Source organism: Aplidium turbinatum, chromosome 1 (genome assembly GCF_918807975.1).
Source record: "Aplidium turbinatum chromosome 1, kaAplTurb1.1, whole genome shotgun sequence".
Lineage (NCBI taxonomy): Eukaryota > Metazoa > Chordata > Ascidiacea > Aplousobranchia > Polyclinidae > Aplidium > Aplidium turbinatum.
In genome coordinates, this window is record NC_137472.1 from 24,266,487 (window position 1) to 24,280,930 (window position 14,444).

The following is a 14,444-nucleotide window of genomic DNA, read 5'->3' on the forward strand; positions in this document are numbered from 1 at the left end:
TCTAGATCAGGGCTTCCCAAACTTTTTTGCTCGCAACCCTTTTTAATCTCCTAAAAAATTTTGCTACCCTTTACGATTAAAATCACTGTTTGAAATGTACATTTGTGATATTTATTGAAAAACTCGAATACTGAAAAACGAATGAATACTAAAAACCACCGGTAGCCTACTGGAATTACTGGAAACAAAACAAAAAAGCAAACACATCTATTCTGTGTGATGTGCTCGACTGCTTTCTCCCACAAAGAAAGTTCAGCTTAATGTATATTAATGCTGGTCTCAATGTGGTTTTAATGTTGGTTAGACCCATTTTGTTTTGATTGCTGCCAACGTTAAAAACGCTGACTCGCACATATTATGATGATACAAATGGCAGGAGGACGGTTAGGCCAACCGCTAAGTCACATAATGATGGATATTACACTCTAATGTTCAGCCCAAAGTGTGCAACTTTTTTCCATAAAATTCAATTCGCAATAAATCAGATTAGAAAAACAAATCAGCAAGTTCTTCCTGAGCTTTAAGAGGGAGGTGCTTGGTAGGCTTACTTTGTTTATGCATTGTTAATAGGTTGTGAATCAAATCTAATGTGGTAACGTCTAATTGTAGAGAAAAATACTTGTGAAACTGTTTCAACAGATTTGACAAGTTGTCGATAACCAGAGGTTTAATAACATTTGATTCCACATCAAAGTTGTTAGCCAAAAACACTTCAGTAAATGAAAACATTTCAAGTGAATCATTTTGATCCTTTTTTCTCCCAATGTTTAATTTTTTGATGAACGCATCAGTTTTAGATTTTAATGTAAAACATTGATGTTATCTTCTGGAGGGAAGACAGACAAATTATATTTGTTCAGTTTTTCAAACAAAACTGACATTTGGCGTAATTTCAATTTAAGTCATTGTGAAAATGGCAGACCAAGTCTGAATTTTAATTTGTTAGAAAAAATCACGACTTTAAAAGGTTTTAAACTCCGATTCCATGTCAACACATAAACTTACAAAAATACATGTATTGGGTGTGCAACTCAACAAAGTTAATAACTTTCACAGCGTCTCGCACACAATATGCTGTACTTTCTACTCTCCGTCACTCCTAAACTTCTTTACGTGACCCCTTCCAGGGTCACTACGCCCAGTTTGGGAAGCTCTGATCTAGATGACCTCAACGGCCAAGACGATAGGTGCCACTAGCGCAATTAGGGCCAAAGATTTTGTCTCGCCACAGTGCTGTCTGTAATGTCTCCTTAAACTCCAAATTGAGCAAGGAAATGCCACTGTACCATTTTTTCCTCTTTCTCATTTGTGCCATTTTTTCTTGTGCCACTATTTCAGTACTCTTTTTTCTGTGCCAAATTTTCCTAAAATCAGTTCATTTTATTTAAACTGTTTTCCCAAAACTACAGAACATTGGTAACGTTTGCCGTTTAGGAGTATCTGTCTCAAAAAGAGCTTCGTAAGCTAAAGCTTTTTTGAAATCCTTCACTTGGTTGTCTGCTACCTACCACTGGCTAGTTTTGAAAAAAACATATTTTTGTATTTACATTTGGTTATTATTTTTATTACAGTTAAATATATTCTCTTGTATCAAGTGCAGTTTTATTTTTGTTCATTGTACGAAAAAATGTAAAACACTTCAAAGGGGACAGACACCAAAAGCTGACGAACCACTGCATTACAGTATTTTCTTTTATTAATAAAAATGAGCTTATTTGTACTGAGCATTCTTCTAAAATCTGTGACTTACGCCTATAACAACTTCATTACAACTTAGATCAACATTGATTGTCCTAAAGAAGATGAGCGGCTGTTGATGCTTCTTCATGTGTCGCACTGCCTTCATGTTTCACGTGAACTTGATCATACATGGCTTGCCAAGCATACAGCGGTTCGTACCCCATTATATGAGTTTTGCGTTGGAACTTGAAGCTCGATTCCAATAGACATAGATATGTATTTCAGGGGTTTGTCTTCAGCGATATTTGGGAATTGATGAGAAAAGCATTGCAAGCATCACGCATGCGGATCATTGCGAATTGGTAAATCATTTGTTTCCAGCCTACAATCTTATAATGTTGGCACACTTCTGTGTGCTTTCATTTAAGTTTGTGTGTTTGTAATACATCAGATCATGTAGAACCATTTCATTCTGTATTCACCGTGTCTAGTGATTTCTTCCCTAAAATCTCATCATCAAGGCACTGTTTTAACAATGTTGGACATGTTTGATCGATAGTGCGAAGCTCATTAGTGCAAGATACTTTAACACTGCTGCCGTCAATATGACACCTATCAACGTTTCCTAGCAAGTTATTAAAAATGTAAAAGTGTGATAATTTGACCATCCCAAAATATTTGTGTTGTATTGCAATAAATATGAGTTAATTCTGGACCTTTCCTGGTACCACATTCACAAAAGATTCTCTATTTGATGTTTATCTCGACAACTGACCAATCAGAAGCCGTATCACTTTCTTACGTCACTTTGCATCGTTTGTTGGTTGTCCAGCATGCTGGTCGATTTAAGAAGTCAGCTAACTGAAGCTTACTGATACATGTACAACTGAAATGAATCAAAGTGAGAATAAAATAATTATGAATTGAAAATAAGTTTAGTGTAATTTTCTTAGCACTCAATGGTCAATATAACAGTTAGTGGTCAGCAGGTTAGTGCAACTTTACACCAAAATAGGTAGGCCTGGCTAATCGAAGTTGTTAATTTTTAATGTTAACAATTTGAATATTGTAAACTTTGCAAAAGCCTGTGCAATTAGTAAATGCATGGAAAAGATAAACTAGGCTGTGCTGGCCTTAGAAAAGATAGACTGGTTGATAGGCTATGAATTAGCGCAAAAGGCTCCTATTGTTGCAGATAGAAAGAAGGTTTTCAGGGTTTTCAGACTATACGTAACAATGCTAAGGTTATGCTTCAAATCTTACACTCATTTGATGATACAATTTGTTGATAGTTAGCTATTATTTGTTGAAAGTAATAGTAACGTTATTTGAAGTTATTGACTATAATGTAGTAACCAAACAATTACAGTGTGGGATAACGAGTTACAATAACATTGTACAATTCAAAAAACAAACATAATAATTTAATACTACCATTTGTGTAAATGCAAGATGGCAGAGTTTGTCAGCTCACCGTAAAATATCTTTTTTACTTCTTACTGAGTGATTCATGGTGTTTTACAATTTAAGTAGTGACACACTTGTGTTCTCAAATAAAGCACAATTATCTGCTTTTCCTCTGCAATTGTATATAAAGTCATTTCCAATCAACTGTTAATACTGTGCTTACTTGCATAAAATTTCAACATTTCATTTTATCATGCATAAATTTTACTTAATTGCATCTAAGTGATGAAGCGTAATTTTTCAACTGGAGAAATGTTGCCATATGTCTTGAGTTGGGTTCAGGAACCTGTACATTTCTGACAGCTTTTTGCAAGCAACGCAACAAGCAACTCCGAGTTCTATGACTCCAGTAAGTTTACAATATATACATTTAAAATGTGATACTGTATATCAATATTCTTTATATCATGACTTGTTATCAAATCTTTAAAAGTAATGCTTTAGTGTGAAGGAAAGGTTAATCTGAGTGTTTCACAATGAAGAATCTATCTTTAGGAATGAATCTTTCATGTTGGTGTATTTGAGGGACAGAGTACATTCAATTAAGACCTTGGCTGTTACATATGAACAGTATTTTTGTCCTTTATTTGGTTATTTTTTAATATGAAAAGCGGACATTTTTTCTCTGAAAACATGAAGGAAACATTTTATTTTTGATTGTAGTTCTCAACGTGATCTGGGAAAAAGTTTCTGACCACCTGCTCCATGCAAAACAATCTTCCAGCAATTGAAGTCAAGGCAACCCTTAGTACCAGCTGCCCTTCGACGGATGTAACCATTTACATTAGTCATCATACCAACAGCACACCACATTGCATGAAATACACTTGGAATGCAGCATGATGGGGTCTGCTACTATTCGGCTAGTCCCCTATTTGGCTACAGTCTTTTTCGGCTAGTTCCCTATACGGCAATTTTAGGTAGGCCTATAATTTATTATTTATTAGGTAGGCCTACATGCATTAGACATTTAAATTTTTGTAGTGATTTTCAAGCGAAACAAAAGTGTTTTGTTAGTTGTTTGAGTGTGTTTGAGTAAATTTGATGCTCTAAAACAAAGTCATATATTGTCATATATTTCAAAAAATAAAGTCATATTTTTCAATTTTTTAGGTAAAAAAATGTCCCTACTAATAAGTAATAGTACAACGTCACTATCAAAGCACTTGTAATTACTAAGGTAGGCCAGTCCGTGGTGCATTCCCAAGTCCAGCGTCAATGCAGGTAAACAATGGTTCCGATTATTACAATTCAAGTGCTTGACATTTCTTGGCACAACATTTTCTGAAATGATCAAAATATAGTCATCAACTCATCATAACACACATTATTACCTGATTTGTTGCGCTCAAGTGTGGATGCGAGCCTTGCATTACTCATCACGTCGAGAACAACGCCAGTATTTCTTAAGCCTGTGTGCACTATATTGAGCTAGTTAAAACATATAGCCATCATGTAGAAAAACCTCACCTTTGCGTTGTGTAGTAATGGATTCCTCGGGTCTGCTACTATTCGGTGAGTCTGATTCGGTGAGTTCCTAACCTCTAACCCTAAAACGGCGATGATAATTAGGCTACGGTATTCGATAATTTAAAAAATAAAATAAAAAATCACCGAATAAGGATCGGACTCACCGAATCAGACTCACCGAATCGGACTTACCAAAACGGGCCATTCCGCGATTCCTCTGCCATGATAAAGTAACATCAACTGGGAGTGTAACGAAGGAAGTAACCAAAGGAATTTCAGGTCATGTAACGCCGAAACCCAGGTTTATTCTAAACTACCACTTAGGTTTAACTTCATCTTTTATGTCAAACGCTATTTGGCAACTGTCTTTTTTTCGTTGACACGTTTTTGCTGAGACTTTATCTCATTAACCTCTTTTGTTAATCATGAAAAATGTTGTTTTGATGGAAAACACTTATTTTGAATGAACCCAGACAACAAAATTCGTCATTTTTACATTGATTCAACGTCTGGGAAGGCACTCAAAAGTAAACACTGGATAAAATGCAAGAATGCAAAAGAAACGATATTGTGGACTAAAATACAAAATTCTCTAAATAAACAGAAGAATCGGAAATACATCTCTCTGTTATCATTTTTAATGTAAAAATTCCTTTTGTGGTCCCTTTGTCTGGAACAAATCCAAGCTGTGCTGTTGAAATTTCCGATTTTAGTTTTGGTCTCAATGTCATCATCATGATTCAAAGTAAGATCTTTGTTAGATGATTCACAAGACTAATTGTTCTGTGGAGTGAGCATTCTGTCGCTCTGGTTTTCTTTGGTAAAGTTATGCATATGGAACGTACCATGTCACTAGGGATGTTTCCGGTGTCATAAATATGATTTAAGATCTCAGTTGTAAGGTCTATACCCCACTCATCTAAAGCTTCGATAATTTCAACCATAAAAGAAACGATATTGTGGAATAATATACAACATTCTCTAAATAAACAGAAGGCGTCGTTAGATTTGGAATTTTGTAATTATTGAGGATTCTAATATATTCTAAGTTTGCATACAGACGGTGGCGTAGGATACATGTCGATTTCATGTGCGCAAACATTTCAATTTAATAGTTCCAACATTTTGCGCTAAATTTCACTTCAATTTATTTTTCTTTGTCAGAATGCAAAAGAAACGATATTGTGGAATAAAATACGAAATATGATTCAAAACTGTAGCCGAATAGGGAACTAGCCGAATCGGACTAGCCACCTGCTCCATGCAAAACAATCTTCCAGCAATTGAAGTCAAGGCAACCCTTAATACCAGCTGCCCTTCGACGGATGTAACCATTTACATTAGTCATCATGCCAACAGCGCACCACATTGCATGAAAGACCCTTAGAATGCAGCATGATGTGCTGCCGACACCACACGCAGAGGTGGGCAGTAGCGTGCTACTTTTGTAGCCGCGCTACTAGGGGTGTTCAATTTCGATATTCGATTTCGATTAAGGTGATATTCGAAATTCGTTTTTCGTATCGGACATATTCGAAATTATAGTCGCCCTTTCGGCTGAACGCGGTTGAAAGCAACGCCAACACAAGTGGCGCATAATCTGTCTTGTCGCATTTTACAAGCGGAAAAAGACTTCGACGCATGCGCATTGTCGATCACGTGACTATCACACGCTCTCGCGGGTCCAACGGCCAGTCTTGCACCAGGGATGCCAGGTTGGCATTTTTAATGCCAAATTTCACAAATTTCTCTCAAGAATGAAGATAGCTAGGTTGTGCAATAGCAGAAAGTGTAGGCTGAGCTTTGTCGCAGTTTTATCCATTTTTTACCGAATCCGTAGGCGCCTAAGCCGTGGGGGCAGGGCCGTAGCCATTTTGGGGGGTTAAAAAATTTAAATGGGCAAAATCATTATAATTGTAGCTGTTGCTTGAGAATGTTGAGATTTTGTCAAGGGGGGGAGAAATTTTTTTCAGGGGGGCGAGGCGCCCCCCGTTCCGGGCCAGGCCCCCACGCATATTTCTGTGTGGAGGCAACTTTTTATGCTGTATAGATACATAAAACAATACATGAACTAGCGATCGGCAGCAGGAAAACACTTTTTGAATGCAAACTGCAACAGCTTCGCGATAAATAATCACTAGAACGAGTTGCGATGCTACAATCCAACATCAGACAACAAAATCTGTCATTTTTACATTGACTTAATGTCTGCAGACGTTGAATCAATGTAAAAATGACTGATTTTGCTGCCTGGGACATAGCAAAAATCTACCATTTTGCGTCGATTCAATGTCATCAGATGTTGAATGTACCCAAAAACAACATAATTTGCTACGTTGACGCAGCGTGCGTTTAGCTTAATGCGCTTGCAAACAGACTCGATGTCACTTTCGAAAGTCGAAACCTCTGCAGAGAGTTGTCGCGGCAGTGAATCGCTTGCTGTGAAAATGAACTTGAAGTCTCGGCCCTAGGTAACCACTAACCAACGCAACAAGGGCTGGTACAAACCGCAGTGCGCACACGCGGCATGATCAACGCAGCAACGGACTCGCGCAAACTGTATGGCGCACACATGACCGTTGCCATAGAAACCCGATCAAAGGCAGGGAATATGCGCATCTTTTGTTAACGAGCGTATTACAGGGAATTGAAACTTGAAAGCAGGGTAGTGTAAAGGGAGCAATGTCAAGTCGAAAACTCAATCAAACGTCTCTCCGTAACTACTTTTCAAGCGCTGTTTACGGATGTCAGCAACTTTTAAATTTATTCATGGTGGCGTGCTGTTGAATTGATGTATACATGAATGATTTTACTTTCACCAGGTATATTTTCAAGCGAATGATCAAGTTAGTATTTGCATTCCATTTACAGTATACCTTTTACTAAACCTTTTCGTCTTTTGTTTCATGCTAATAAATCTAGTTCGTTGCTAAACTTTATGTTGTGCTTAGCTTAAAGAGTCGCAGTCCATCAACCGCTAGCCAGCGCAGACGCATAGCATGTGTTTTGGTCATGTTTTGTTTATAATAATTAACGGTAGGTCGAACGTAGCGATAACTCCGAGTGTGCCAATGAAAGCAATCCTAGTGTGACGACATAATTACGTCATCCATCTGCGTGACATTTCGCTGAATTTACGTTGCTGCTGATGAAACACGCTTTCGCCCCCACGGCCCACGGCCAAAAAAATAGTTAGGCGCCTATGATTCTAGTACATCATGTTCAAATCGATTTGCTTCCGATTAAGTTAGCATGTTCTGCATTATATTTTAAAATGTTACTCGTGATGTTTAAGTGCTTCCAATCATTACTCCCTATTATGGACTGTTTCGATGATAGATCATGTCGTGTTTGTAATGATTGTGTTGCTCTGTAAAGCACTTGATTTTGTGTATTTAGTTAAATGTAGCTTTCTCATCCCACAGCACAAAGTAAAGGATTTACAAATGGCTTTGTTACATTTTCGAGGTTGAATAATGTTTTGTAATCGTCTTTGTGCATTGATGGCCAGTTGGCTACAAGTCTTAAAAAGCTATTGCAAATCTAGTAAATATTTTAAACTGTTACAAAGAAGTCGGATTAGTTTCAAGTGTTGTCTTAAAACCGAACGGCAGTGAACATGAGCACGTCTCCATCATCAGTATGAATATTTGCCAGAAATTGTTTAAATGTGCGACGATTAAGGGCATTTGCAGGAAACTGTTCATCACGATTTCTGTCACATTAGACATCTTCAGTGACAGGGGTAACATTACAGGGGTAACATTATCCTCTTCACGCCATCTGTTAACGAGTCCATGAAGACCTCGATTATTTCCTGACATGGAAGGACACATCTGTTTTAACTGAGCGCAACTTTGACGGGTCCAAACTGAGAATCGTTGGGAAATATAGACACGTTTTGTTTGGTTCTGCCGAAATTCTATTGTTTAACGTACATGCGAGTGTGTTTCCTATATCGACATCTATGAAATTGTCAATTTGTGTAACTTATATCAACACCTTTTGTGATCCCCCACAATGAAAGTTGATCCCAAACTGGCAGTTGCCGCTTCTATTTTTTTCTTTGGACGTTATCCCACTTGGAATATTATTTAATGGCATTATGGTATGACTTTCACAACTGAGTGAAAGATTTCCGAGAAAGGCATCGCATCTGCACCAGAAACAATTAACGTTGAACTTGTTCTCCTATCCCCAGTGGAAGCGCTGGCAGCAACCAAGAAATTACACTACCAAATCTATCTTAGTTAGGCTCTTGTTAGGCTGTTAGTTAGGTATCTTTGTTAGGTTTTTGTAAGCTACAATCTTCACTGAATGTTTATGCATTTAATCTTTAATTTATTCGTGTTTTGCCTTGTAGCATTTTTGACCATAGATCAATATAACTTAAGTGTAAAGTTATGAACACTAATCCTGGGTCTGCTACTATTCGGCTAGTCCGATTGGGCTGATCCGATTCGGCTAGTTCGATTCGGCTATTACCCTTTTCGGCTACAGCCCGATTCGGCTAGTCCGATTTGGCTGATCCGATTCGGCTAGTTCCCTATTGGGCTACAGTCTTTAGCGGTTAGTTCCCTATTCGGCAATTTTTTTGAAAATCCAACGATAATCCTTCTGTAATCCAACATCGTTTCTTTTGCATTCCGACAAAGAAAAACAAATTGAAATGAAATTTAGCGAAAAATGTTTGAACTATTAAATTTAACTGTTTGCTCACATAAAATGGACAACGACGTCTTCTGTTTATTTAGAGAATGTTGTAATATCGCTTCTTTTATAGTTGAAATCATCGAAGCTTTAGATGAGTGGGGTTTAGACCTAACCATTGAGATCTTAAAACTAAAAAACGAATTAAATTTATTTTTGAACTATCAATGTTTGCTCAGATAAAATTGACGTGTATCATGCATCGCCGTCTGCATGCAAACTTAGAATATATTAGAATCCTCAACTATTACAAAATTCTAAATCCAACGACGCCTTCTGTTTATTTGCAGTAGAGAATTTTGTATTTTATTCCACAATAGTTGATCTCGAAGCTTTAGATGAGTGGAGTCAAGACCTAACCACTGAGATCATAAATCATATTCATGACACCGGTTACATCCCCAGTGATATGGTACGTTCCATATTCATAACTTTACCAAAAAAAACCGGAGCAACAGAATGGTCACTCCACAGAACAATTAGCCTTGTGAATTACGTAACAAACAGCTCACTCCGAATCATGTTGATGAGATTGAGACCAAAACTACAATCGGAAATTTCAACAGCACAGTTTTTATTTGTTTCAGACAAAGGGACCACAAAAGGAATTTTTACATTAAAAATGATAACAGAGAAATGTATGTCCGGTTCTTCTGTTTATTTAGAGGATTTTGTATTTTAATTCGACAATATGGTATCTTTTGCATTCTTGCATTTTATCCAGTGTTTACCTTTGAGTGCTTTCCCAGACGGCAAAATCCGTCATTTTTACATTCATTAAACGTCTGCAGACGTTGAATCAATGTAAAAATGACGAGTTTTGATGTCTGGGTTCGTTCAAAATATGTGTTTTACATGAAAATAACAGTTTTCATGATTACCAATAGGGGTTAATGAGATGAAGTCTCAGCCAAAACGTGTCAACGAAAAAAAGACAGTTGCCAAATAGCGTTTGCCATAAAAGATGAAGTTAAAACCTAAGTGGCAGTTTAGAGTAAACCTGGGTTTCGGCGTTACATGACCTGAAATTCCTTTGGTTAGTTCCTTCGTTAGACTCTCAGTTGATGTTACTTGATCATGGCAGAGGAATCGATTAGTACGCAGCGCAAAGGTGAGGTTTTTCTACATGATGGCTACATGTTTCAACTAGCTCAATATAGTCCAGACGGGCTTAAGAAATACTGGCGTTGTTCCCGACGTGATGAGAAATGCAAGGCTCGCATCCACACTTGTGTGGCAACAAATCAGGTAATAATGTGTGTTATGATGACTATATTTTGATCATTTGAGAAAATGTGCCAAGAAATGTCAAGTACTTGAATTGTAATAATCGCAACCATTGTTCACCTGCATTGACGTTGGACCTGGGAATGCACCACGGACTGGCCTACCCTAATAATTACAACTGCTTTGATAGTGATGTTGTGCTAATACTTATTACTAGGGCCATTTTTTTTACCTAAAAAATTGAAAAATATGACTTTATTTTTTGAAATATATGATAATATATGACTTTGTTTTAAAGCATCAAATTTATGCTAATCTCTAATTAATAACTCGTATGTAAGTTTTTACATGTATTTTGAACAATAACACACTCGAACAACTAACAAAACACTTCTGTTTCGCTTGAAAATCATTACAAAAATGCAAATGTCTAATGCATCCACTGGCGCCGACTTACGGGGTGGCCAGCCACACCACCCCATAACCTCTATGGCATGATGGCAGCCACCCCGTTTAAGTTACATTACTTACTGCAAATAAATGTAATTTGAACGGACGTTTAAATCTTTTTTTGATCATTGGTTTTCGCTTCAAGTCAACGTAAAGCAAGAGGTGAACCAATACAGTATTGCGAAGAAAATGATTGTTTTTGTCACAAGCATGATACTCGCGTAACATCAAGCAAGCTACGTGAAGATTACGCAACACATGGCTACGAGTTTTTTCCTTGTTGTTGTTGCGATCGTTTTATTTGTTACTTGTCATAAGTCATTGTTACATTTGTTAGGTTTACAATGGGATTTATTAATCAATAAAATACGATCTTTCCATTGCCTCCCTCAAAAATCTTTTTTGAAAAATTTTAAACTGCTCATAATATCGCTATAAATTATGCCAGCTATAAAATACTTGGAAATAAAATTATCTCGATGATTTATAGCTCCACCCCCTAAATGAATATCTATTTTCAAATTTCATTTAAAAAAAATGCAATTTTCGAAACTTTTTGAGTTTTTATTTAAAAAGTGCACCTAGTAATGTAGCAGTTTTAACGTTCTGCAAATTTACACGTTTACATGATTCTATTCGAGGAAAGCTACACCCCCTGCCAATTTCCAATAATGAAAGCAACCTTTTTCAATTAGTCAAGATTTTGCATTTTGAATTATTTTCCGATTTCAATTGGAGTGTACTGTCATCTACTTCTTGCTTTAATTTCTGCTTTGTTATCTACTTCATGCAGTAATAATGTAATATTGCGTGTCAATGCGTGACAAATTGTGAGGCGGGAATTTATTGGTCTTACATAGGAGTTGCTTGTTACATCATAGAAAAAATTACGAAAAGTTGTCCTGTAAAAGTTTGAGGAGGGAATTTATTGGTCTGACATAAGTTAGGAGTTGCTTGTTACATCATAGAAAAAATTACAAAAAGTCGTCCAGTAAAAGTTTTCCCCGACATTCCAGTTTTATTCAGCTTAAAGATGCCACCGAAAAAGCGTTCAACTGTCGCAACTGTTTGATCTATTTGCAAGCAATGAAACAAGATCATTAATGCTTCCAAACGTGGTCTGCATTGTGAAAATATACTTATCGTTGCCTTCCACCACCTGCGAGGCGGAGCGATCGTTTAGTAGTGCACTCAGGCGCATAAAAACCTACTTGTGATCTACCATGACGCAACAGCGATAGAACCACATCCTAATTTTAAATGTTTATCAAGCTGAAGCTTAAAACTTGACCAGTTGATTAACAGTTGGATTGACAGAGCTGCCGTTCGCAAAAATACTTTTGCCAAATGTTAAATGTCGGAGCGACAACGTAACAATAAAATTCACGACATACTTCCTGTGGTTTGTTGTAAAGTTGTTTTGTAAATAATCGAGCTACAAATCAGGTGTGAAAAGACAATTGCATCTACGAAACACGCTTAGTAAAAAACAAAAACATGCAGTTTGAAAGTTTTTAGGTTGCCATATTGTGCTATCCGCCACCCCGTGCAAAATTAAAAGTCGGCGCCTATGTCGGTGTCATAAATATGATTTATGATCTCAGTGGTTAGGTCTAAACCCCACTCATCTAAAGCTTCGAGATCAAAATACAAAATTCTCTACTGTAAATAAACAGAAGGCGTCGTTGGATTTAGAATTTTGTAATAGTTGAGGATTCTAATATATTCTAAGTTTGCATGCAGACGGCGACGCATGATACATGTCAATTTTATCTGAGCAAACATTAATAGTTCAAAAATAAATTTAATTTGCTTTTTAGTTTTAAGATCTCAATGGTTAGGTCAAAACCCCACTCATCTAAAGCTTCGATAATTTCAACTATAAAAGAAATTTAATAATTCAAACATTTTTCGCTAAATTTGTCGGAATGCAAAAGAAACGATGTTGGATTTTGTTGGATTACAGAAGGATTATCGTTGGATTTTCAAAAAAATGCCGAATAGGGAACTAACCGCTAAAGACTGTAGCCCAATAGGGAACTAGCCGAATCGGATCAGCCCAATCGGACTAGCCGAAACGGGCCATTCCGCTAATCCTCTAGTCAGGTTTGTAATTAGTGCATGCAACGTACTTTTTTGTAACAGTATTCCAGTAAATATCCATGTACTCTTGTAATAATACAAACAGAACTATTTTAATAATAGGAAATGTGATATTATTTGTGTTTCTTTATTGCCCATTCAACTTGGATGCAATGACGAGCAATATTGTATGGATTCACTGTAATCTCATCGTGGTAATTTCATCACATGGTAATTACATCGCATACATTGTCATCGCATTGTAATTACATCACAAGACACCACATCGTCAGTAATTTAATTGTCTTCGTCAACGTCCACCCATTTTTTTAAAGTGAAAAGGCGGATGATAAAGTAAATGAAACCCATTAAAATTCAAAGTTGTTGTAATAAGCAAATTAAAATGAAGTAACCATTTTAAAAATATCTGAGACAGTTGCTTTTTAATCAAAACGACAAGTTATGTGCAATTTCTCTTAAGAACTCCAGAATTTTGCGATTTTCAAAATTGTTGACTATTCTTTGAATTCTCAATGCAGTATCCTTATATTTCTTTTTCTTACCGGGAATTTCTGCACCTGCTGTATATTGTTCCATTATTGCTTCATTTCTTGCTTGTTCATCCTTCAAGATTTGTAAAAATTCCAGATGGTAGGATGAGATGCCCCAATTAATTCGTTGAATGAGCGATGCCACCCTTCACAGGCATTGTTTGTCTTAGAACCACATAATTTGGCTGCATTAAAACAATTCCATAGAACATGATCACAGCGAGGGGGGACGACGTACTTAGCGACGGTTTGGCCGTCCAATCCACGTATCCTCAACATAATCTAAGACAGGCTGGGCTTCTTCGGGAAAATCATTGTTGTCCATTAGAAATTCAAAAGAGCTTACCACATCTGAGACAGGAACAAATGCAATGGCTGCAATCATACGTATTTTCAATGCGAAATCAGCATCACTTTCATACACTTGTTGCAGACCATTTGACTGAAGGGATCGAAATATACATTGTGAGAAATGAAAAAAACAACCTTGTTGATCTGAGTTCGGAAAAACTGCTCTAAAAGCATTAATTGCTGCACGTTCAAAATCAGTCATAATTGTTCTTGGTGCTAAGGTAGGCTCTAAAACTTTTAATTGTGACAAAAGTTTATTGTAACTTTCTTCGGTTTTGTTGGCCATTAAAACGTAAACAAGCGGCAAAACGTCACCATTCATGATACCATGTATTGTGTATAATTGACTAAATAAAGGGGTTACTGTTTTGAAAGTCCCATCTGCGTACCAGTTATGTGCACTGGATAAGACATGCAAATTTCTCCGAGTAGAAAATAAAATAATCCTGTCTGATC

General features: G+C 36.8%; 1 protein-coding gene and 1 pseudogene across 1 annotated transcript in view; one reads left to right on the forward strand and one right to left on the reverse strand.

The window, feature by feature from the left end:
- LOC145770413 (peroxisomal ATPase PEX6-like) overlaps positions 1–14,444 on the forward strand; it is a 187,050-nt gene that overhangs the window by 118,193 nt on the left and 54,413 nt on the right. Inside the window, exons 11-12 of the mRNA XM_082582057.1 lie at positions 1,778–1,891; positions 1,966–2,042. Of these exons, the coding sequence (XP_082438183.1) occupies positions 1,778–1,891; positions 1,966–2,042 (191 nt within the window). The remainder of the gene's footprint in view (positions 1–1,777; positions 1,892–1,965; positions 2,043–14,444) is intronic.
- Positions 13,534–14,022, reverse strand: LOC145775525 (uncharacterized; annotated as a pseudogene).